Source organism: Delphinus delphis, chromosome 12, assembly GCF_949987515.2.
Source record: "Delphinus delphis chromosome 12, mDelDel1.2, whole genome shotgun sequence".
Lineage (NCBI taxonomy): Eukaryota > Metazoa > Chordata > Mammalia > Artiodactyla > Delphinidae > Delphinus > Delphinus delphis.
This window is the reverse complement of record NC_082694.2, coordinates 69,880,783-69,904,055: the sequence shown is the minus strand read 5'-3', so window position 1 is coordinate 69,904,055 and position 23,273 is coordinate 69,880,783. Positions and strand designations below refer to the sequence as shown.

At 39.1% G+C, this 23,273-nt stretch overlaps 2 protein-coding genes across 3 annotated transcripts in view; both read left to right on the top strand.

Moving 5' to 3' along the window:
- The window catches only part of SELENOI (selenoprotein I), a 44,122-nt gene extending 25,583 nt beyond the window's left edge, over window positions 1–18,539 (top strand). The window contains exons 5-10 of one of the 2 annotated variants that reach the window (XM_060026967.1): window positions 412–674; window positions 1,605–1,713; window positions 6,837–6,885; window positions 8,299–8,479; window positions 9,703–9,885; window positions 11,898–18,539. In XM_060026967.1, coding sequence (XP_059882950.1) covers window positions 412–674; window positions 1,605–1,713; window positions 6,837–6,885; window positions 8,299–8,479; window positions 9,703–9,885; window positions 11,898–11,996 — 884 coding nt within the window. In that variant the 3' untranslated portion in view covers window positions 11,997–18,539. The remainder of the gene's footprint in view (window positions 1–411; window positions 675–1,604; window positions 1,714–6,836; window positions 6,886–8,298; window positions 8,480–9,702; window positions 9,886–11,897) is intronic. The other variant, XR_009521483.1, reaches the window with a different exon arrangement.
- Window positions 18,540–21,996: 3,457 nt separating this feature from the next.
- Window positions 21,997–23,273, top strand: part of DRC1 (dynein regulatory complex subunit 1) — a 45,548-nt gene continuing 44,271 nt past the window's right edge. The window contains exon 1 of the mRNA XM_060027614.1: window positions 21,997–22,194. Coding sequence (XP_059883597.1) covers window positions 22,046–22,194 — 149 coding nt within the window. The 5' untranslated portion in view covers window positions 21,997–22,045. The remainder of the gene's footprint in view (window positions 22,195–23,273) is intronic.

Here is a 23,273-nt window from a genome sequence, read left to right as displayed (position 1 = left end):
GAATGGTTAGATAAATTATAATGAACAACTATTGAATATTCTCTGGAGGGTTAAGAATTTGCGGCTAGTGGAACAACTCAGTTAGTTGTTATGCAGATTTGGAAGAATTCAGAGTCCAACTAGAATGCTTCTTCCTTAGATCTAAAATAGACACCATTCAATGTGATTTAACATTTTAATTTTTAGATTAAGCTTTGAGAAATTACAGGTTTTATTTCTGAAGTCTTTGCATTGTAGGAATTAAAGGTTGGATTTTTACAGTACTGTCTGATAGTTATAATTTAGTTAATGAACGTTCCTATGATATGCTCGTCTGTTTTGTTTTGTTTCTCTCCATTTTATTAAAGAAGACTTTCTCCAGACTGGTGCAGTTGTTGACCTATTCCTGTGGTAATGTGTTTTTTGTTGCAGATGGTGTGGATGGAAAGCAAGCCCGTAGAACCAATTCCAGTACCCCGTTAGGGGAGCTTTTTGACCATGGCCTGGATAGTTGGTCATGTGTTTACTTTGTTGTAACTGTGTATTCCATTTTTGGACGAGGATCATCGGGTGTCAGTGTTTTTGTTCTTTATCTCCTGCTATGGGTAGTTTTATTTTCTTTCATCCTGTCCCACTGGGAAAAGTATAACACAGGGATTCTTTTCCTGCCATGGGGATATGACGTTAGCCAGGTGGTAAGTATGGGTTCTTCCTTAAATTTTCAACATTGCCATGAATTTTGGGGAAAGTTTTTGTTATTCCTTCTTTATTGACCTTTTGCTTTTCTGGTTAGAACTGATGGGTGCTTTGACATTTTTTTCCTTTTTATTTTATATTATTTTTACTTATTTATGGAAAATTTCCAATATGTACAAAAGTAGAGAGAATAGTACAGTGAACCCTTATGTGCCTGTTACTTAGCTTGAGCAGTTAACACTTGGCCAGTCTAGTTTCACATGTACTCTTCCTCACCCTCCTTCCAATTATTTTAAAGGAAAATCCTGGCATTATGTGATAAATATTTTACTATATATCTCTAAGTGGTAAGAGTTCTTTTTAAAAAACATAATTGCAATGCCATTATTACACCAAAAAATGAACGGTTTCTTAAAAGACATTCATTAAAACTGTTGATTTTATAAAGAAAGGCGCTTATAATTAAATTGTTGGCTTTTTGTCTTCATTGCCAACTTTTCAGTGAGTAGAGAGATTTGTTTTCCTCTTACTTTATAGACTTGCTATTAACTCTCCCTGCTTTAGAATCCCAGCTTTTTGTGTTGCCGTTTTGCCCGTCTACACCTAAGGCTCCAGTAAAGAATCAGAAGTTGGAGTGTGTTTGAAGAAAATGATTGGGTGGGCAAATTGGAACAACGTGTGGCTAAACCAATTTACGAGGTGCCTTATGAGGCCAGTTGTTTGCATTGTCTAGAAGTTAGTTATTTTATGGTGTTGTTGGCTGAAAAAACTATTTTTAAAGGCAAGACTTGCCACCATATCAAATTTAAGCATACTTCTGGCTTTTACTAAAGCTGTTTGCTAGACTAATGCTGCATAAAGCGTTATTGACTCCCTGATCTTTCCAGCTGTTAATGCTCTGTATATTTTTGTCTGCATTTTCCTTCCAGACTATTTCCTTTGTCTACATAGTGACTGCGATTGTGGGAGTTGAGGCCTGGTATGAACCTTTCCTGTTTAATTTCTTATATAGAGACCTATTCACTGCAATGATCATTGGTAAGAAGCTCCATGTTGAAGCCTGTTGTAACATCGCTTTGTTATCAAAGCCAGTGTTTGATTATAACCAGCAGCACTTTCCCGCCTGCCCTCACGCCCTGCAGCAAAAGCAGAACCCCGCAACCCTGTAGGGTTTCAGCCAAACCCTTAAGGAAAATAAGGTTGCTTTGTTTTGCTTTGTTTTGTTTTTGTTCGGCACCAAGTTATTTCTAATCAGAAGGCAATACCGAAATAGATCACACAAACCCTGTAAACTAGCTATTCAAATTAATCTAGACTGTACTGGAGGATCCACATTTAGTTGGACGTTCGGTATTGATTTCAGTACTTATCTCAAAATTGAAGATTGTTAGTTTGAGGAAATAGAATGACGAAACACAGAGTTTACTTTATAATACATCCACTCCAAAAATTGAGCTTCTGTTCCTCTCAGATACCCTTTTTCTTAAGCCTTTGAATGCTAGGTAAAGGTTTTGATCATGGTAATGTTTCCTTTTTGATTTTAGCCAAAGGGGATATGTACAGGATGATTGAGTGGAGGGAGAGTAATTTTATGGAGAGAGGCAGAGAGGAAGAGGAATCTGGGTTGTTATTTGGGGCGCCAGGAGTGACACTAAGACCTTTGTAGAGTAAAAGAAAAAAACTTGTTGGCTGTTGCTCTGTTCTCTTATCTAAAAATTAATCTTCCCTCCTTCTGTCTGTGAACCTTGGTTACAGAATGGGAATCGAAGGCTTAGAAACAGCTGAGAAGATGGTGCATTAAGCACTGGCTTTCAGAAAAGGAGTAGTTGGGGGATTTTCTGTGGCTCTGGACTGCAGATATTTTAGGAACCCTGCTGTAATCTAACAAATGTTCATTTTTGGGTGCCTCTGTAAACTGATTTCTTTACCTTGAAAAGGCGAGCTATTTTTCATCTCCAGCTATCGTTCATGAGTGAATCTTTTGATGTATGCAGCTTGTCCTGTGGCGGGTGTGCTGCATTTTACATTTAAATATTTATTTAAAGATAAAATGGAATCTCCGACATAGGAGATATATTTTTGAATGTTAAGTGGGTACTTTAATAGGCATATAAGTTTCTTTGTAATTTATAATTTTTGGCAGCAATACTTATTAGGTAATGGTACTTCCTATTGCATCACATTAGGGGGCACATGATAGCTGGTTGTCTTTCTGTCTGTGGTATCAGTAATGACTAGAGGGATGAGGTATTGTACATCTGTTCCATCTCTTCCCAAGTTCTGCCTCAACTCTTCACCTAGTGGTACTAACAGTGGCTGATGAGCATTGCTTAGGAATCCATTCATTCAGTGGATAGCCAGGGGAATAAAGTTTGTTTTTTGATAAAGTACCTCATAAATTCATACTGATAATTCCAAATCATATTTGATGATACAGATCTTTTACTTAACCTAGTTGATCTTATATTTGTATGTCCTTTAAACTCTGACAAAAGTCTTTGCTTTCAACGACACAAAATAATTATACATTTGTGTTATTCCATAAAATACCCACAACAGTCTGAGAATGTAGTTCCAAAATCAGTGACATATGATTACTGGAAATTGTTGAAGATTTTGGTTTTTTGCAGTTCCATTTGCCCTATGGTTTATCCCACTAGAGAATGCCCAGTCAGGTTATTATAGTCTAAAGTCCCCATTCTGTGGTTATGCCACCATCTGTGGATATGTACATTTAAGTTAGTTTCATTTTACTTTTGATATTTATGGATTACTTTTTCTTTTAAAATTTATTTTTCCAAAAAAAAATTTATTTTTCCTTTATAATTGTGTAACGTAGTCACATGATTACAAAGTCAAATCTATATATAAAGCAAGACATATTCAAAGAAGTCTAGTCTCTATCACTACCCTAGCCTTTTCCTCCCTCATAGTTAACTATTCTTAGTTTTAAATTTTTTGGTTTATCTTTTCATTGTTTCTTTCTTAATATAAGTAAGTGTGTGTGTGTGGGGTTATCACCCCCTTTCATAGATAAATGGTAGCATACCATACATATCTTACTACACGTGCTTCTTTTTTTTTCCCCCCTCCACATAATAGTATATTTTAGAGATCACTGCATAGTGATGTTTAGGGATCTTCCTCATTTCTTCTTACAGCCGCCTGGTACAATACTTCATTGTGTGGATGTACCATCGCTTTGTTCAAACAACCTTCTACTGATGGACATTTGTGTTATTTCCAGTCTTTTGCTGCTGTACAAATTGATGCAATAAATCGTCTTGTACATATATATGTCTGTTCATATTTTTCCCAGGGTACTTTGGAAGAGGTCTCTAGAAGTAGAATTGTTAGTAAGGACAAATGTATGCATTTTCACTAAATATTCCCATATTCCCTTCCGTATGGGTTATCTGATTTTTGAATTCCCATCAGCCATGAATGAAAGTACTTGTTTATTTAGTTTTACCAATGTAGTATGTTGTCAAACTTTTGGATTTTTGCCAGTCTGTGATAGGTAAGAAATGGTATATCTATATAGTTTTAATTTGCATTTCTCTTATTATGGATGAACTTTTCTAGTATTTGAGAGCCATTTATATTTATTTTTTCTTTATATCTCTAGTCAGTTTTTGCATTACGATTGTTAACCACTTCCTTTATTTTTAGAAGCTCTTTATCTATTAGATATATTAATCTTTGTTTTGATATAAATGACACTTTCCCCCTTGTTTGTTGTTTGTCTTTTTTACTTTTGTTAAAGTATTTTTTGTCTTGGTTTTTATTGAAGTTTTTACTTAAGCCTGGAAATATGAGGAACCAAAATATTTGTTGTGACCATGTTATCCTTGGTGTTCATCTCATTCTAATCAATCCTTTTTTATGAATTCTATTCTGATTTTTCTATAGCTATTGTTTCCTGTATTATGAAGTCTAGGCCTTCCTATGGTAATAAGAAAAGCAGGTCTACATATGTATGGGTTCTATCACTATCAGTATATAGAGTTTAATAGACAAGTATTTAACAATTAAATATTCTTTATAGAAAGTACATCGAGTGTTATTTAGAGAAGAAAGAGAAGATACAGTGTTTCTCTTTGGCAGCCTATATAGAGCTCAGGCTTTCTACACGCTTGCTGCACTTAATTAAGATAAAGCTATTTTAGGATGTTTTAAACTAAAAAACTCTTGGTCCCAAATCTTTTGCAGGTTTCTCTCAGTCTATTTTCAACACCTGAAAGCTACAAATGATTCTGGCTTAATTCATTTATCCCTGGCTCCCTAACAGTGTGCTCCCCAGCTTGACGTGGAATGAGCTGCTAAAAATTTCTGAGGACATTGAGGACATCTTGTCTTCTCTTCCACTCCCTCTAAGATCTTTTAACTCAGGGAACTTTGTTCCATTTGGGCTTGAAAGTAGTAGAGTAATTCATCTTTTGAGATGAGATTTCTGTTCGGTGAATTCTAGTTTTTTCATCTTTTTTAAAATAAATTTATTTATTTATTTATTTGTTTTTGGCTGCATTGGGTCTTCGTTGCTGCGCACAGGCTTTCTCTAGTTGCGGCGAGCGGGGGCTGCTCTTTGTTGTGGTGTGCGGGCTTCTCATTGCGGTGGCTTCTCTTGTTGCGGTGCATGGGCTCCAGGCGCGTGGGCTTCAGTAGTTGTGGCTCGCGGGCTCTAGAGCGCAGGCTCAGTAGTTGTAGCGCACGGGTTTAGTTGCTCTGTGGCATGTGGGACCTTCCCGGAGCAGGGATGGAACCCATGTCCCCTGCGTTGCCAGGCAGATTCTTAATGACTATGCCAGCAGGGAAGCCCCTTTTCATCTGTTTTTAGCAAGATGCCTTAGGAATTGTTTTGAAGGAATGTTCTTCTGTCTTTGATCCTTAAGGTCACAGCTGCATTGACCACTGCCCCTGCCCCCCCAAGCCAAGTTTAGTCACCAGGAGTCCAGAATGGACTAATATGTTGAGTGACAAGGAAATATCCAAATGAAGTGTCCAGAAAGTTGCCACATATATTGATTTGGAGTTTGAAACAGAGAAAGATTAGAACTTTACATCTCTATAGATCACAGAATCAGATTCAGCGGTCACTAGAAAATCATTTAAACCATCCTCATGGTACACCTGTGGAATCTGAAGATCAGAGAGATTGTCTGATTTGCCCAAGAGTACATAATTAGATTTTGGAGTCATCTGCAGGTAGCTTATGGTTAAAGCTGAGAGAAGATTCTCTGAGGGAGTGTAGATGCACAGTCACACATCCAGTTAGGAATACGCAGGAGGTAGATTACCAAAAAAGGACACCAAATGTAATGGTTGGATGGCTGACAGGAACATTGGGTGAATGGAATCACAAAGGCCAAGGGAGGAAAGAATTTCAGTTAGTGGATAGTCAGCAGAGTCATCTTCCTTAGAAGTCAGGAATGAAGAAAGGATACTGAATTTGACTGTTAGGAGAGCTTGATAAATTTCAAGAGTACAGTTTCTGCAGAGGGGAAGCAGAATGAATGAGTGCTGAGGAAATGAAGACACCAGGAAAGTCTGGTGAGTGATAGGAAATAGCAGAGTAAGATAAGTAGGTAGTGAGAGCAGCAGAAGCAATGGTAAGGCTTCTTGGGAAGGCTGTCCTTTTAAGGTTTCAGGGAAAAGAACTAGTGTATAGGGTAGGGGGAGAAATTAAGAATGCTAGGGAGGTAAAGATAAGTGTAAAGGAAGCAGCAGGATTTATTAATTGTCCCCTCTTCCAATAAATAACTTATACTGGCTGTGCAATTTACTATATACCAGGTACTGTTCCAGGTGTCTTTGCATGTAATAACTCATTTAATTCTCGAAACCCTACGGGGTTGATACTACTATTATCTCTATTTTATAAAAGAGGAAACTGAGGCACTGAAAAGTTGCCTGAAGTCACATGACCAGTTGGTAGCACAACTGAGATTCAACCCACTCTGGCTCCTTGAGTCTCTGCTCTGAATCACCAAACCGTACTGCCACTTTTCCAGTTGTAAATGCTGTTTAATTTCATTACAGAAGTAAACCTGAACCTGAAAATTATTGGGTCTAAAAATATTACATAGTTTGTATGTATTTGATTATTATAAAAATGACTCTTGAATAATAATTCATGATAATTTAAATATTCTTCCTTTTAGGTTGTGCATTATGCGTGACTCTTCCAATGAGTTTATTAAACTTTTTCAGGTAAGTATTTAATTTTTTAATTGGGCAAGAAATATGAAAATCTTTAGAAATTGTTATTTAGGTGAATTTTAGGATTTCTTTCTTTTGGAATCTGGGCATTTTGAAAAGGTCATGAAACCTGTATTTTGAATCTAGAATGAGGTTAGGATAATTTGTCTGTGGTGGCTTGCGTAGTCAATTCAACCATAGCCCAGAACTACTAGTTTTTTTGTAAAAGTTTTGGGCTCACCAAACAGTCTTCTAATTTGTCATTTTTTTGTGAGTGAATCAGGAGGGAGTATGTTCCTGTCAAATATTGATAGGTTTACGTTCTTTTTATAAATTGATTATAAGTTTTTATAAATTGATTATGTGTAAGTTTAGTTAGCATGATCATACAATAAAACTTCTCAACTTGTGTAGTTGAGGACCAAATCCTGGACCTATGCTGTCTCTTCTCAAAGAGCGCCGTATGGAAATTCCGGCCTGAGGAGTGTGTAGGGGTTGGGAGGGGAGTTGCCCTGGTGGAGTTGCATCTCTCTGATCTATGTATGCACTTCTCCACTTTGGCTCAGCCACACTGAGTCCATTTATGTGACCTGAATGTATTTTGTTCTTTCATTCCTCAGTACTTTTGCTCCCACTCTTTCCTCTACTCCTGTTTCCTCTACTTGGAACACTTTCTTGTACTTGCCACATCATCCTTCAGTGCTCAAATCTGTCTTGCACAGTCCTATCCATGTCAAGCCAAGCTCTATGTATCTTCCCTCTTTACAGCCACTGGCAGTCATTCATAGAAGCCATAAAATTTAAAGCTCTGAAGGCCTTAGAGATGATTTGAGTCATGTCTTCCTCTTTTTCTAAAGTTGAGGTCCTGTCCTGATTGGGCAGTATTTTGCCTAAGGTTATGTAATTAGTGGCAGAACCGGGATGAGGATTGAGGGTTCAGTTCAGATGAGCAAACATGTATGAGAGTACCACCTGTGTGCCCAGAGCCAGTAAGATATGCTGTGGACTGTCTCATTTCAGAGTCTTTCACTCTTAAGTTGTGTATCATAGTAGCACCATGAGGTACTCTTCTAGTATTGTTTTGTGTTCATTTTATTTTTCCTATTAAAATATAATCTCATAGGACACAGTCCAAGTTTTATTCATCTTTACATTCCAGAGGGAAAAGTGAGACTAAGGGTCAGAAGACTTCCATTCTAGTCCTGGCCCTGCCACTTGGTAGCAAGTTATGTAAATTTAAATTCTCACATCCTCACTTAACCTGCCTCTAAAATGGGATTAATAATGTTGGTTCTACCTATGCCATGGGGTTATTGTGAATAAAAATAAGAGAATAAGTGTGAAAGTACTTTGAAAACTATGAAATACAAGTACAGTATTTTTATATGTAATAATGTTCTTTGTATTACTTGATTTTTTTTTCAGAAGCTATAAAAATAACACCTTGAAACACAATTCAGTCTATGAAGCTATGGTTCCCTTCTTTTCTCCATGTTTGCTATTCATTTTGTCTACAGCATGGATCCTCCGGTCACCTTCAGATATTTTAGAGTTACATCCTAGAGTATTCTACTTAATGGTTGGAACAGCCTTTGCCAATATCACAGTAAGATTTTTTTCTTTTAAAAATCGTAATACATATAAGAAATATTTGACAGAATTCAATAGTTTGAGAAACCTTATATAGTATTAGAATAAGCAGATTTTAATTTAAAGATCTTATATCAGAAATTTGAAAGAATAATTAATAACCTCAAAGACAGAACATGCTGAAAGTTATTTTATTTTTTTGTTTGAAACCAGTAGGATTTGGGGACTGCTGTAGTATTTTGGAACCATGACATAATTTAAATTTTTTGTTTTGGTTGCCTGCTGAAGAATTCATGGAATAATTCCCTTCAGACTCTAAATAGTATTTATAGTGTGGTTGAAATGGCAGCAGATCTAACGCTTAATTTAGGGAGCTTGGAAGGGGTTTTTGAGGGAGGAAACAGACACACACACACACACACACACACACACACGTTTTTTAATCAACTGATTTTTAAATTAATAACATAGAATAAAAAACTTTGTAATAAATACTACATACGTTAAAAAATCCCTTTCTCTGCTCTGGCCCAGCAAGAGGGCAGACAGGGAGGAAAAATCAGGAGGACTTGAGAAAAGACCCTGTTAGTCCTGACAGCCAGGAAGCCTGTGCTCTAGCTCAGGCCAGGTCCTTAATAAGTTTTTATTTTTTAACTTAGCCACTGAGTTTATGTTTCCATGTTTGTAACTTGTGTTTACTGTCCCAAGTCATACTGATTTCATAGGGTTTGAAGATCTGAAAACATTAATGCATTATATAAAATGTATCTTTGAAGGAATAAAACTATATTTGAGTAAGGTGTTGAAAGTAAAGAGAGCCAAAGAGGTTTTGAGGTGTTGTATGATAACATGTCTGGATTGGAGGTAGCATCTCCTCATCACCATGAAGAAATTTAGTTGTGTGGTGCTGTGGGAGGGTGTTCTGAGAAAATTGTTGTCGTATATCATAGAATCTTAAAATTGGGAGAAATTTCTTTTATCCAAACTGTTACCCGGTAGAAGAATGCCTTCTGTAGCATCCTTACTAAATTATCTTCCAGTCTCTTCTGACACACAATCTGAGGGTCCACAGGTTTGGAGGTTGGGGTAGAGGTCCAGTTGGGCTCCTGAGCAGTTGAGAATTACTGAACTTGATAATAATGTAATGTACAGGTACTTGAATGCTTTTTAAATGTTGGAGTGACTCGTGCTTTGCTAATTAAATTTTCATTCTCTCTTTTTTTTTTTAATACCTTCAAGTGTCAGCTGATTGTTTGTCAAATGAGCAGTACCCGGTGCCCAACTTTGAATTGGTTTCTGGTTCCTCTCTTCTTGGTTGTCATAGTGGTAAATGTAGGAGTGGCCTCTTACATTGAGAGCATTCTCCTGTTTACATTAACAACTGCTTTCACTCTGGCCCACATCCATTATGGAGTACGAGTGGTGAGTAATCTAGAGCAAAATTGGTTCCATTTGATTCTTAAATAGTGAGGTGAGAGAGAATTTCAGAAGAAACTTGCTTAATATAGTAGCTGGAAGAATTTTGGGATATTCTCTAAATTTTGGATAATATCCAGGTGCGTGATGCCATATATCATTTCTGTAATTAATATGTCGTAGTAACTACAAATAATTTCAAAGCTGGATAATTATTGTGAGGAATTAGTTCTTGTTTATAAGTGAGAAGAAATGTAAACCATTTTCTTGGTAAAGAATTATAAACTCTTTTGTGCTTTTAATTATATACAGGACAAAATCATCTTATTTGTTGTTTATCTATTTCTATGCTTGCTTCTCTAGCTTCAGGGGCATTTTTATAAGGGGAAATATAGAAGAGAGTAGATTTAAGAAGTATTCTGCAAACCTTAATATTCTCTTCTAAAATAAGAAACGGGTTTCAGGACAAATGGACTAAGATAGGTATAATAAAATGAAAATCAGAACCATGCAGTTTAGTTTCCTTTTCCTCACACTGTGACATTCTCTTCTAATTATTTTACATATCTTAGCATGGTCTCATAACTATGATTTTGAATTGCTGTACAATATTCCATTGAGGAGATTACTTAATAATTATCAGTTTACTTAACCATGACTCAGTTATCTTAATCATTTAGGTTGTTTCCAGATTTTCACTATTATAAATAAAGTTGAAGTGAACTATCTGGAATAATATTTTTTTCCTTCATTTGCTTTTTTCCTGAGGATAATTTCATAGCAATCGGGTCATGTGATAGGATATTCGTATTTCTGTGGCTTTCCATTTCTATTTGGTATGTTTGTTTTGAAAGGAACCCTGCTGTGAATCAGTTTGAGAAACAAAATGTCTTTACTTCTGTATTGTCAGACATATTTTTAAAACGGGGGCACCTGTCATGCTTGATAACAACTTCTTATACCTTGCATATGTTTCTTCCCTTAGTGTTTCTCCCCAAAGTAGCCCACATTTGTTGGAACAAAATAGGTGAAAGAAACCATGATAAGTCTATGAACTGTGACATGAAGACATAATCATTTATGTTTTTGTTTGTGCAAATTTAACGTTATATGCTTTCTATCAACGCTCTGAGGCCTTTATTCTGATATTTCATCAGTCATATGCATGAAGTAGAGCACAGCAACCAGTGTCTTTCATAATTGTTTTAACTTTTTATAACCCTCAGAAGCATATCTTTAGAAAACCATATACACACTCCCAACCAAACCAAAACACATTTAAATTACAAAAGCAGTACATTTTCATTGTTAAAAATCTGGAAAATAAATATAAGCTCAAGCTAACTGAAAAAAATTCCAGGAGCGTCTTGTTTTGGTCTGTCTTTCTGCTCTCTTAACACTTCTACAACTTCTGACCAGAAGATAAAACTTGTTAGACCACACAAAAACATTCACTTGAACTATTGAAATGTAAATATTAAGAAGAAAAATGGAAATAAGAAGGATTAAATAAACCATATTTGCTAACTGGCACATTACCTTGCTTTTGCCTACCCACTAGGGATACCCTAACTAATATGGCTTAAACTGTCAAAAATTTGCAGATCTAGTTTTATACTGTTTCATCAGATTAGGAATGATTACCTACAAGTGTTACAAGAAGGTGAACATTGCCTCTAACCATATATGTAAATATTTGATCTGATAGGTACTATAAGTCAACTAACCCTATAATTTTTCAGTAGATTTGAATGTAAGGCTGTGTGGTCTGGAGGGTTCTGGAAAGACTAGATTTTGGAGTTGGGCAGACCCAAGTTTAAGTCCTAACTCTCCCAGGGTAGTTCTGGTACTCATTCAGCCAGCTAGCTCTGCAGCTATCCTAGTCCAGAAAAACCTCTTCATTTCTGATGGTTTTTGCCATGCCAGTAAACTGTTGTCTCCAGAGGGTGAATTCTATATGCTTTTTTTAAAAAATTACGTATGTATTTGTCGTTGCCTCATGTTCTGGTTTTCTGTAGGTAAAGCAGCTGAGCAACCATTTTCAGATTTACCCCTTCTCATTGAGGAAACCAAACTCGGATTGACTAGGAATGGAAGAAAAGAATATTGGCCTGTAATCTACAGAAAGAAGTACTGTAAATAAGATTCTTGTAAATATTTCATCCATCACCATTGAACTAAATTGATCTGCTTACCAGACATGGGAACTCAGTGTGTGTGGTACTTGGACAGCAGGAGTGATACGTATGATCTGAACTTGTGGAATTTTGGACCTACTAACTCCCAGCTTCTTTTATTTTGTTTTTTATAAAGCCATGTGATGTTTTGGTTAAACATAATATACATTAGACCAGCAAAATGTTCCTAGTAATTTTAGCTTCAGGAGTCCGTAATGTTTTGGTTTATACAGAGTTAAAGATGCCTTGGTTTTTATTTTTAAAACCCCCAAATTTGTTTAGGAACACTGATGACATTCAGAAGACCCAATATGTTTTCATATTTGGTACCTAGTAGTAGGTCTTTAGCTATGGAAGCTATCAATAGCCCAAATCCAACATAGGGAAAAGATAAGAGCAAGTCACCTTCAGCAAGACATGCCAAATGATTACAAAACAATATACAGTTGCCAAATACTGGTTTCTCTTTCCCATGGAAATGCCTTTTGTCCTCATGTGCTGAGAGAGCTAAAAAAGAAAAATATATATATATATGTGTGTGTATATATATATTTAGATTCGCTAGTATTCTGATTCTCTTTGTTATGGAACGGATCTTGATAAATGGTTTAATTTTCTTTTAAAGAAAAATATTCTCTTGGGACTTAGTAGAGAATGGATTGTAATTGCAGCTCACTCATTGGCATGGCTCATTGTTTAAATGTGGCATTTTTCCCCCTCAGCTGCAAGTTGCTGAGATTTGGTGCCTATGAACTATGATCATATGAATGCATGTGACAGTCCCAGTCTTACAGTAATTACTTGTGAAGAACACAGATATACTTCCTTATAAGAAAAATTTTCTTAGGAGTTAGGAATCTCATGAACCTCACTACGAAATTACGACTGTGAACCTCACTATGAAATTAGTTTTCCGATTTAATTTGTCCTTCCTCTCTCCCTCTGTCTTTTTCTGTGGAAGAGAGTGCTGTGTTTTTTATTTCATACAGGATAAGGAAATAGAAATTCTCTCTTCCCCAACTTGCTCACTTCCCCACTTGAAGAAAATTTTTGATATATATGCCTTACTGAGTATGTGTTCCCTTTATGTGACTTGGAGTAATTTTTTAGGTTTACTGACAAACATAAAAATCTCTTTGACTTTAATATGGTTGTTTTATGATCACACCTTTCCATGAATGTGGATATTCTATTTCTCTTTTTATTTTGTCTCCATTTAATTTGGTGGTGATGAAGTTTACTGGCTGATTTTCTTTTATTTTCCACTGAATGGAGTTTGTGCTTGAATGAAGAGTGTATCTTAAACCCTTTTTTTTGGATGGATTGCACTTGGATAAAATAGGCACCACTGTGTTGATATGTAATTAAATCCATAATCGTTATTTATCTGTGAATGTGACCATCGTCAAATTTAATTATAGTGTATTCCTCTGTTGGATTTTAGTCTGCTGTGTAAAAATAACTCTAATTGATATTTCAGTTTTTAAATGTGTAAAGTCTAATCATTGTCATTCAGGTCATTAGAAATGAGGCATCAAGGAGCTAACACATGGTTCTTTACTCATTTTAAAAAATTGTAAAGGTTGAGGTATAGTTGGTGACTTTCTCTGAGACAAAAATGAACACTGAAAATAGGTGAGAAATTGATGAAGGGAAATATGGGTAGTGATTTCATGTTTGCTAATAAATTGCCGTCATGGAGGTCAGAGAATGAACTAATTAAGTAAAAGTAACTATTTTTTGTACACCTTGTTCTGTGTCATCTGTAAAATTGAACTGGATAAAGTGTTAATTTGGGCCTGGAACAAAGCTTTGTTTTAAGGTTCTGAGCTAATCATTTTATTGTTTTGTTGACCTTGTATACAAAAATGAGGTTAATCTGTATTATAAAAGAACTGATAAATATTTATAAAATGACAGATGTGGACCACAGGCTTTCTTTACCATGTACAGTATAGTAAAAACAACAACAACAACAGAAACCCTTTACTTCTGGCATAGGGTCATGTCCTGTAATTTTGGGGCTGTTTTACCTCAAAGTGTGTTTCTGCTCTTTTTCTGTTGCATCAGGTTTATTTGAAAATTGTTTTGTGCCTATACGTTATAACATATTTCCCAATGGTGGTTAAGAATTATGCTATAGTCAGTTTTATTGGCATCGTTTGATGAAAGATGGCTGTCAAGAAGATAAAAGATGAAAAGTGAGTAATTAACTGTTACAGAATACTGTGGACTTGTGAATCTTCAGTGTACTGTTGACCCTTTTTCTTGTTAGTCTGCTGTCTTGAAGTGCGTCGTGAAAGTCCCCATTTGTTATGTAGTGATACAGCAGCCGAAGCAGGACTTCATTACAAAGAGCTCTTGTGAATTTACATCATTGCCAATTATCATAACATTTCCGAAGTACAAAATATCTTTTAGGCTTATGCATGATATTTTGGAGTGCGTTCACACCCCAGCCTTTCTCCCAGCGTACGCTGAGCTGCCTTTTGGGGAGCAGTGGCATGATTGGTCATACATGCATGTTTTCTGTACATTTCAGAATAGAGTGCCTTAGCCAGGCCAGAGGTTTGCTTTGTGTTTCTTCTGACCAAAATTACCTAGACCTGTAAGAAGTTTCTTTTCAGGTTATGGTATGAAAAATGTCCTTTATGCTTGTCAGAAAGTAATTCCCCTATATTTGAGGGGGGCATGGATTAGAAAAATCTTAAAAAATACCTGAGTATGTTAATGCTGCCTTTTATGATCCTTCAATAGCATTCATGATCCTAGTGTAACGTACAGTTTAAAATTGCCACAATTTAACCAACATTCCTCCCTTAATGTGTAGTAGACATAGTTTATGGGTTCTAGTCTTAAGGGTAATAGAGTGAATAACTTCCACATAAAGAACTAAATAGTCTCCCCTGGCATTTTAATAATATCATGGTTAAATTACTTTTAATTGTAATTTTTAAAAGAAGGTTCAATGCTGATTATGGCCTAGAATGTTATAGTACTATTACCAGCATTTCATTTTTTTAAATATAGAGCTGTTGGGAAGAGGAGTGTATGTCTAGGGTTGCCCAAATTCTAAATAGTTACCAAAAGAATATTGGTCATGACCTAGAGCCTGGGCATTGGGGGAACATGCAAAGGAGAAAGCAGGCATAGTATCCACTTTAAGGGGAAGAAGAGATCACTTTAGTGCCCAATGATCCTACTGCAGTGCACAGTTTAAAAGTGTCACAACTTAGTCATTCCTCTCCTAACTACAAGTTCAAATGTGAATTTGAAAGACTCCTAAGTGTTCAGTTTTCAAAGAATTATTTTATTTTGTAGTCAGTCTAAAAACATTTGGAATGTACCTTGCTTCCAAAGCAGACTTTGATTCTCTAAGTTATGGAGGATAAGAAGATAATCTGAAGGTGTTTGTATCAAAGGCTACTTTCCCCCTTTATATTTTAACAAGAAGCCTATTTGTAACTCGTCCTGCTCATTCTTCACCTGGGTTTTTAACTAGCCACTGTCTAGGACAGAGACGCCCACTTGCTCTGTCGCCCCTAGATCTCGCCACATTCACATCTCCTCGATTGCCTTATCTCTCTTGACTAGTCAAGGACTGGGAACATGCCAGAGGGAACAAAGTAAACCTGATGGACTAGAACATTTGATGTCGGGTCCCCAAATACGCCAAAAACAGATACAGAAATCTTTGATTGTGTTGATTCTTACGTTCAGAGTGGCCTTTATCATGACCTCCGTTCTGGACTTGCCTGAGCACTCTATAGGAAATTTGTGAAGTCAGACTAGAATCTTCTTTGTCCTATGAGGTGTCCTTGTAAGGCAGCATGCCCATTCTTGAACACCCCGTGGGTGAATAACCTTAAGTGAGCTGCCAGTAGTTGAACCTTCCAGGAAGAATTTTAACTAGTATGCTGCATTTGAAGCACTTTGACATGTACATTTTAAGTGACAGTTTTAACAGTAAAATGGTGTTAAATTAATCACTGTGAAACTTGAAAGCGAGACGCCCTGTACATTTTAGGAAGCTTAAGTAAATTTCTGATTTTCCTTTATTAATTATGTAACCCATGTGATTTGTATCTTTTACTTTTCATCGTTGACAGTGGTGCAAATGACTGACTTATTGGCAGGCAGTTACTTTAGGGTATATGGTAAATCGTGGTTGTCTAACTTTTCCAGAGAAAGTGGCAATGTGTTTACTTCTTCCTTTGTGTGAAGCCATGGGAATTGGATTTACTGGCTAATTTATTTCCAGGGTTTCTACAGTGCAAAATAAACGTAACCTTTTAAACATGCTAGTAATGCTTTCCTTTTTAATAAAAATGCAAGAGATAGTAATCTAGCTGATTGATTGTTCTTAAGCAGAGACCTGCTCTTCTTACAGACAGATCTTAAATGAGCTAATATTTTGGGTAGCAAAAGAAGTTTTGCCGTTTGTAGCCTTTTTCACAGGTGGCCTGAGTGAGGGGGTTGTGTTGCATTTGGTCAGAAAGGCCCGGTCCCCAGAATTGGCAAATGGCACATGGAGTGATTCTAGAATAATTTAACAAAGCCTTGTCTTGAGGAGAGTCCATTTGGACACAACAGAAGTATTGTCTCCCACAGGCCATTAACATTGTCTTGTTCTCCATAGAATCATTCTTAGAAAGCTAGGTTCAATCAGAGGAGTGTTATTTTGAAAGCATGTGAATTGGATCATGGCCATGGTATACCTAATGCTATACTGTAATTAGAGACAGTAGTGAAGATGCAAGGAGTGGCTAAATGCTGTGGATGCCTTATGGCTCTTAGGCTAAGGGCTTCTCCTGAGAAGTTTCCGTGGGTAATAATTAGAATAGGAATTGATTCTGACTTTTTATTGAAACAGACAATTTACCATGAATTCTAGATTCTGATATTCTTGAGAAGCACTTTTTAATCTCTGAAGAGTAAGTTCTTGGCCAGAAGCATGTTGAGTTTAGTACTTGATGTTACTAATCAGGTTATAGGAGGATCCTGTTTTATTTTACGAGATCTGTGAATGCTGCATTATGAATCTGTTTGAATTACTGGTATCATTCAGGATCAGACTTAGTTTAATAAGTACGAATTAAGACCGCCCACAATATGAATATTTTTTGTAGGTTATTTTGTTTATATAACTTATCCCATTAGAGCAGCCATTCAGGAGACAAAGACCCAGCTACGTGTAATCATTTCCTCTTTCTGGAATGTGCCAAGAAAGCAGAATTCAGTATTAAACTCCAAATTTCAGTTTTGTTTTTTAAAGTAGCATTTCCTGTGGGTAAAGGGGAAGGCAGCGGGCAACTGCTGAGGTGTAAACTCCCTGCTGCCTGCCTTCTCCCTTTCCCTTCCCATCTAACAGAATAGATTAAGTTTGTAGCCAGTTGTAGGAAATGAAATCGATACTTTTCTGAGTAAGGTTTCATGCCCTGTGACTAAGAATAGGCTGCAGGAATCCTGGCAGAATCAATTATTGATTTGTTTAGCTTGGTCCTGTTGCAGGTTGCTTTCTGTAGTATTCTGATTCCATCCCTTCTCAGGTACCTAGAAACAATACCACTTAAGTAACTGGAATGTGTTTGCTACAAGTGGAATATATTAGAGAAGATGAAAGGAGCGCAAAGTCTTATTTTCCCTTTCAAGTAGTTTAGTTGAACATGTTAGTAACTGGTCTGTCTAGCACTTGCTGTGTTCATAGCAAAGAATGTAGCATTTATTTTATCTGGTTATGTGTGGTGTGTGTATATATGCATATTTAATATGTACACATATTCTCTGTGCACATATATGTATGATATATTCGTATATACATGCAGTCTACTCTTGATTATCAGCAAGGTGGTAAGCCTTCACTAGACTGTTTCTTCATGTTGACTAAACCTGCATGTAGCCCATAACTCTGTGAAGCCTCTTCCTTATCTGGAGCCATAGTCTTTCCTACTTTCCATTCATCTAAGTCCCCAAGAAAGGCCCTTGACATACGTCACTTTCCCCTTCCCTTTCACCAGGGACTGTGTGAGCCAGAAAGCTTTTGAGAAAGATGGTCGCTTCCACCAGAGTTGAGGCTTCTGGGTCTGAATGATGATGGGCCCATTCCTGGCCAGAGGGCAGCCCAGTTGTGCTCTTGGGCTTGATGGGGGGGAAAACCTAGCTCTTATGGGAAATGGGGCTTCACAGTTTGCTTAAATTCCTTAGCTGGAATGTTGTGAAGTCTTAGATAATTCGATGTGCAAATAGAGTACAACTGTGCATTTCACCATTAGTATTGTGTCATCGGTGATCCTGTTGCTAGCCCAGATAATCAAGACCTTGACTGTTTCTTGCCACTGGATTCTGGAAGCCTTGCCCTTTCAACTGGATTTGTGTTTTATTTCTGCTGCTGTGAAACACAAAAGTAATGCAGTAGGTTTTAACTTAAAATTGTTTAATTCTGTTACTGATATTTATTGTAATAAAAGTAAAGAGAAAATGATTTTTAAATCCTTTTAATTGTTTTCAGATTGTCTTCTTTGTTTTTCCTTGGCAGGTGCAAAAGGGGAGGGGAGCTATGGGGAGAAAAATAATGTCCAGTCCCTTATCTCAGAGAATCATTGGTTAATGTAGAGCAAAGCATTAGAAGGTTTTGTTTTGTTTGATCAGCTCCTGGGTGTTCTATAGTCCTGTGACTTGTTTCAGAGAGCAGAGTACTAGGAACGTGGCAGTAACAGCTTTTCATAATACACTGCTCTTGACTCTCCCCGAACTGGGTACTGCGCAATATTTATTGTTATCACAATAACTGGATCACACTTATATTAGCTTGTAAGGTGGTGGTTTCATACTCAAAAACATCTTCCCATAGAAAGATTGTTAATGTATGCTGTCAATTTCCCAGGCTAATTCCACAAGAACTTAATAACCCACACTTAACACACCTAAACTTTAGTATGTGAACAAACCATAAGCTCTTATAAAAACTCATATTTTCTAACATGGCTTCTGAGGAGAATATTTCCTATTTTTTAACATCAGAATTGATCTCCCAGTTCTGGCAGTGGGCATTTAAAATTTTTTTCTGTAACAGGTTTAAAGGAGGTGAGGGAGGAAATGTCCCATATTTTAACCCAGGCTAATTCCCTGGCTTAATGTGCTCTTAATCCCCTGCTCTCCGAACTTCTTGGTCGCAGTAGCAGTTATCCCCTCCCTTCTAAATGCAAACCTCAAACACCTAGCACCGGCCTGACACTCAGCAGGGGCAACCAGCTTGGGTTTAGCTACTGATAAACTTTAAAAAATTACTGATGTAATTTTGGCCCCATGGGGCTATAGCCTAGACCTGTTATCTCTCAAGGATAATTCCCTACTCAGTGCATATGCTTATTTAAACTATTGCTACTGGCACACTGTCTTCCTAAAGGGTGTCTTTCCAGCAGTGAATGAGAGTGTCTTTTTTTCCACACCTATGAAAAAGGTTTGTTATTTATATAATTGAGGCTGTCTGTGACAGCAGCAAAGACCTCCCAGCTGGCTGGGAAATGTCTGGAGAGAGCCAGGAAAGGAGGCTGGCCTGGGGTATTGTTATGGTTGGGAGGTAGGGCCGGGATGAGGGTACCCAGCACACACAGTAAGAACCTCCCACCAAAGGAGAGAGCACCCAGGGTTTTTTGTTTTTGTTTTTTTTTAAGTCAGCTGCCCAGATGTGGAGCAAAGGGGAGAAAAGGCATGAGGCTTAAAAGCTCAAACAGCAAAAAAGGGAGTCAGATTCCTTATCACAAAAAATGTCTGGCTTTAGGCCAAGCAGCTTATTGATCGCTCTGAGTCTTTATGGTACCTTTGCTCTCTCTCCCATCTCTCGTGTGACCGCCGATTCCCACTGACTTTCTCGTGGCATCCTACTCCCAGCCGTAGACAGGCACACACGCTTGTGCTTGTGTCTCTTCTCACAGGTGGTGGAGACATGAACCGGGACCTAGAGGAGTTAGGGGTCAGAACTATATCTTGCCTCTGATTCCTCAGCCCCTAGGGAAGGTTAAAGCTGGAGGTCACAACTAAAGGAGAGAGATTGAGGCCCGAAGAAAACTCGTTCCCCTCCCCCGCCCTCCAGACTCCTCACCCCAGCTAGATATGGGACAAGGATCCAGGCAGGTGTTGGACTCTTGACTGCTCCAAGATTTTGGCACTGCTAAATCTCCCTACCACTTGTACACTTGGAAAAATTAATTTAAAAAAGAAAACTCCGATCCCACCTCCAGCCCCGCCCTCCCCCCACCGTGCCCCGCCCCCAGTCAGACCGCCCACAAACCACCACAGCCCCCCCAGGACTCTCCGCGCTGCTGGTGACCGGGGGCCGTGGCCGTGGCTGCTTTTGCCCTGGGCGCCCGGATCTGGGGCCGCCGCCGCTGCCGAACGGAGACGCAGGGAATCCACTCTACAGCAATGCCCTATACCAGACCCGGAGGGCCCCAAGGAAGAGTGAGGCATGGCCTGTGGAGGGGAAGGTGCTGGACATCCCCAGCAAGAATCAGAAGGGCCAAAGCTTCTATTCGATCTCTTTCCCCCGACCCCCCACCCGCAAGCGGCATCTGGCTCCCAAATCTTGCCCCAGCCCCAGGCCCAGTCACCCCATCTCTGCAGTTGGAGACCCTCCTGGACCAGGCTCCTCTGGGCAGCCAAGGCCAAGAGGGTCCCTTGAAGTGGGGAGAGGAATCAGAACCCCCAGAGACCCAGAGAGGACCCCCCCCCCCAGCGGCTACGTAAAGATGTGACTTATTCCAAGAGCATCACGGAGTCCAGCAGTTCATCCTGAGACCCACCCCCTCTCATTTCTATGCGGCTGGACCTCTCCCTTGCCCCCAGAACACCCAGTAAAGGCTCGTGAAGAAAGCAAAAAAGAAAAAAGAAAACTCCATTTGCCTCTGGGTAGGTCTTATTCACCACGCGATTATCTTCTTTGGCCTCACAATTGCCTGTGATTTGAGTAGGCAGGCAGTACAGCTGAGAAAACGGTCAAGAAGTTGTGGCATCCCTAAGGTTGCAGGGCCGGTCTAGGATTAGGACCTGCATTTTCTTACTACTCCAGTGCCCTTTCCCGAGTTAACCTCAGGCCAGTGGGATAAGATTCTGCCAAATGTTATCCAGCTTGTTTTCGAAAGGATGTTAATTCTCAGTAAGAGCACTATGAATTTTTCGTTGGCAATGCGACACACACACACAAAATGGTGCCTCTTAAGGGACTCCTCAAAAGTTTAATCGTGCTTCTGTGCACTTAACTTTCACTCCCCCCAACCCCTGCCTTCCGTACCATTTTCCTCTGCTCTCCTTTTCCTAAGTTTGTGATTGCGAGTGGTGATGGTGGGATTGTCCTAGGTTTCAGCCCTACTGAAAACCGCTACAGAAGACAATTCCTTGATGGATATATTCTAGAGAACATAGGGGCCGAATGCACAAAGTATCAATGGGAGCTCAAAAATGAATGGACGACGAGTAGATGGATACAGTATACTTTAGTTCAAACTTTCCGAGCGATCGTACTATTCTACCCGCTCCATGAGGAAAGGACAACGCTTGTATCCTCAGCGCTAGCACAGTGATTGGCATAGAGTAGGCACTCGATTATATTTGATGAATATGATTTTGAGGAATATTTATTTGATGAATGAAGAATCAATCATCAGGGTCAGTAAGTGACGAATCACAACTTGGTGCAGCTCTTAAATCTTCCAGCCTCCGTTAATACCCCCGGGCCTTCGTGGGGATTACCCGAATTGCAGGAGAAAGGAATAAAGCCCCAAGCTGGGATATAGCTTTCGGAACACCAGTGGGCAGAGCCTGAGGGGATGCGCGCGCAACCACGCCAGCTGCGGATTAGGTGACTTTTTCCCTGGCAACGGCTTGTTGTTAGCAACGACTTGTTGTTAGCAACGGCTTGTTGTTAGCAGCAAGGCGGTAGTCCGGCGGTGGTCCAGGCAGAGCTAGCTGCCTGGGGGCGGGAGGCACCTGCCATGAATCCGCCGGGATCCCTGAGGGTCCTGGAGGAGAAGGAGAATTTAGCCACTCCGACTGTCGGGCCCTCGATACATTCTGATAACCCTCAGGAGCGGATCCAGGCCCGGCGCCTCCGCATCGCGGCGCGCCTGGAAGCTCGGAGGCGGTGAGCTGGGTTTGGGCGGGTCCCGCCAAGGAGCGCCCAGGGGGCGGTGACGCGGTGCGGGGATGAGGGGGTGGCTTCTCCGGGCCGGAGCCCCTGCGGTGAGGGGGCGGCGTGCCCTACGTGTGAGCCGGCCTTGTTTCTTGATAAGATAGAAAACATTTCTACCAGAAGGTTCAAACAAAGCATGGGATATTAAAACATTGAACACACTAGTAAAGTCAAAGACGGAAATCATAATCCCTCCAGCATGTTCATGGAGAGCCTGCTGCGCCAGGCACTGGGGGCCATACCCTGAAGAGGCGGGCTCCATGACCTGCCCGCCGAGGTCTTTCTTTCCTCCTTCCTCCCAGCCTGCCTTCCTTCCACAAGTAGTTATGGAGTGGACCTCGGCTGTCACTTCTTCTGGTCTCAGTGGCTTATCTGGGTGTGTGACACCCTTTTCCTGCAGGCTCTGAGGCTGATAACCACACCGTTCTCAGGCCGGGGTTGCCGCACCTGTCCATGCACAGACGGAGTGACCTTGTCTTAAGGGGGTACAAAGGTGAACCTGCGTGACCCCCTGAACACCCTCTCAGTGTGACAGCACTTGTACCTTGTCCTGCTGGTCACGGTCAGCTGCCCTGCCAAGATGGTGCTTCTCTTCTTGTCTGCTGGCCTTTGGACACAAGGCCCCTAAAGTGATGTGGCTGGGTTCCAATAAAACTTTACTAAAGAACACTGAAATCTGAATTTCATATAATGTTCATGTGTCACAAAATATCCCTCATATTTAGATCTCTTTTTCTAAATTAATAAATTTCATACTTTAGAGAAGTTTTAGGTTCACAGAAAAATTGAGTGGAAAGTACAGAGATTTCCCATATACCCCCTAGCCCTACACATGTATAACCTCCTCCACTATCAACCTTCCCCACCAGAGTGGTACATTTGCTACAACTGATGGATCTTGATAGATATATAATGACATGTTTCCACCATTACCGTATTGTACAGAATAGTTTCAGTGCCCTAAAAATCCTCTGCGCTCTGCCTATTCATCTTGATCTTAAAAAAAAAAATTTTGAAAATGTAAAAATCAT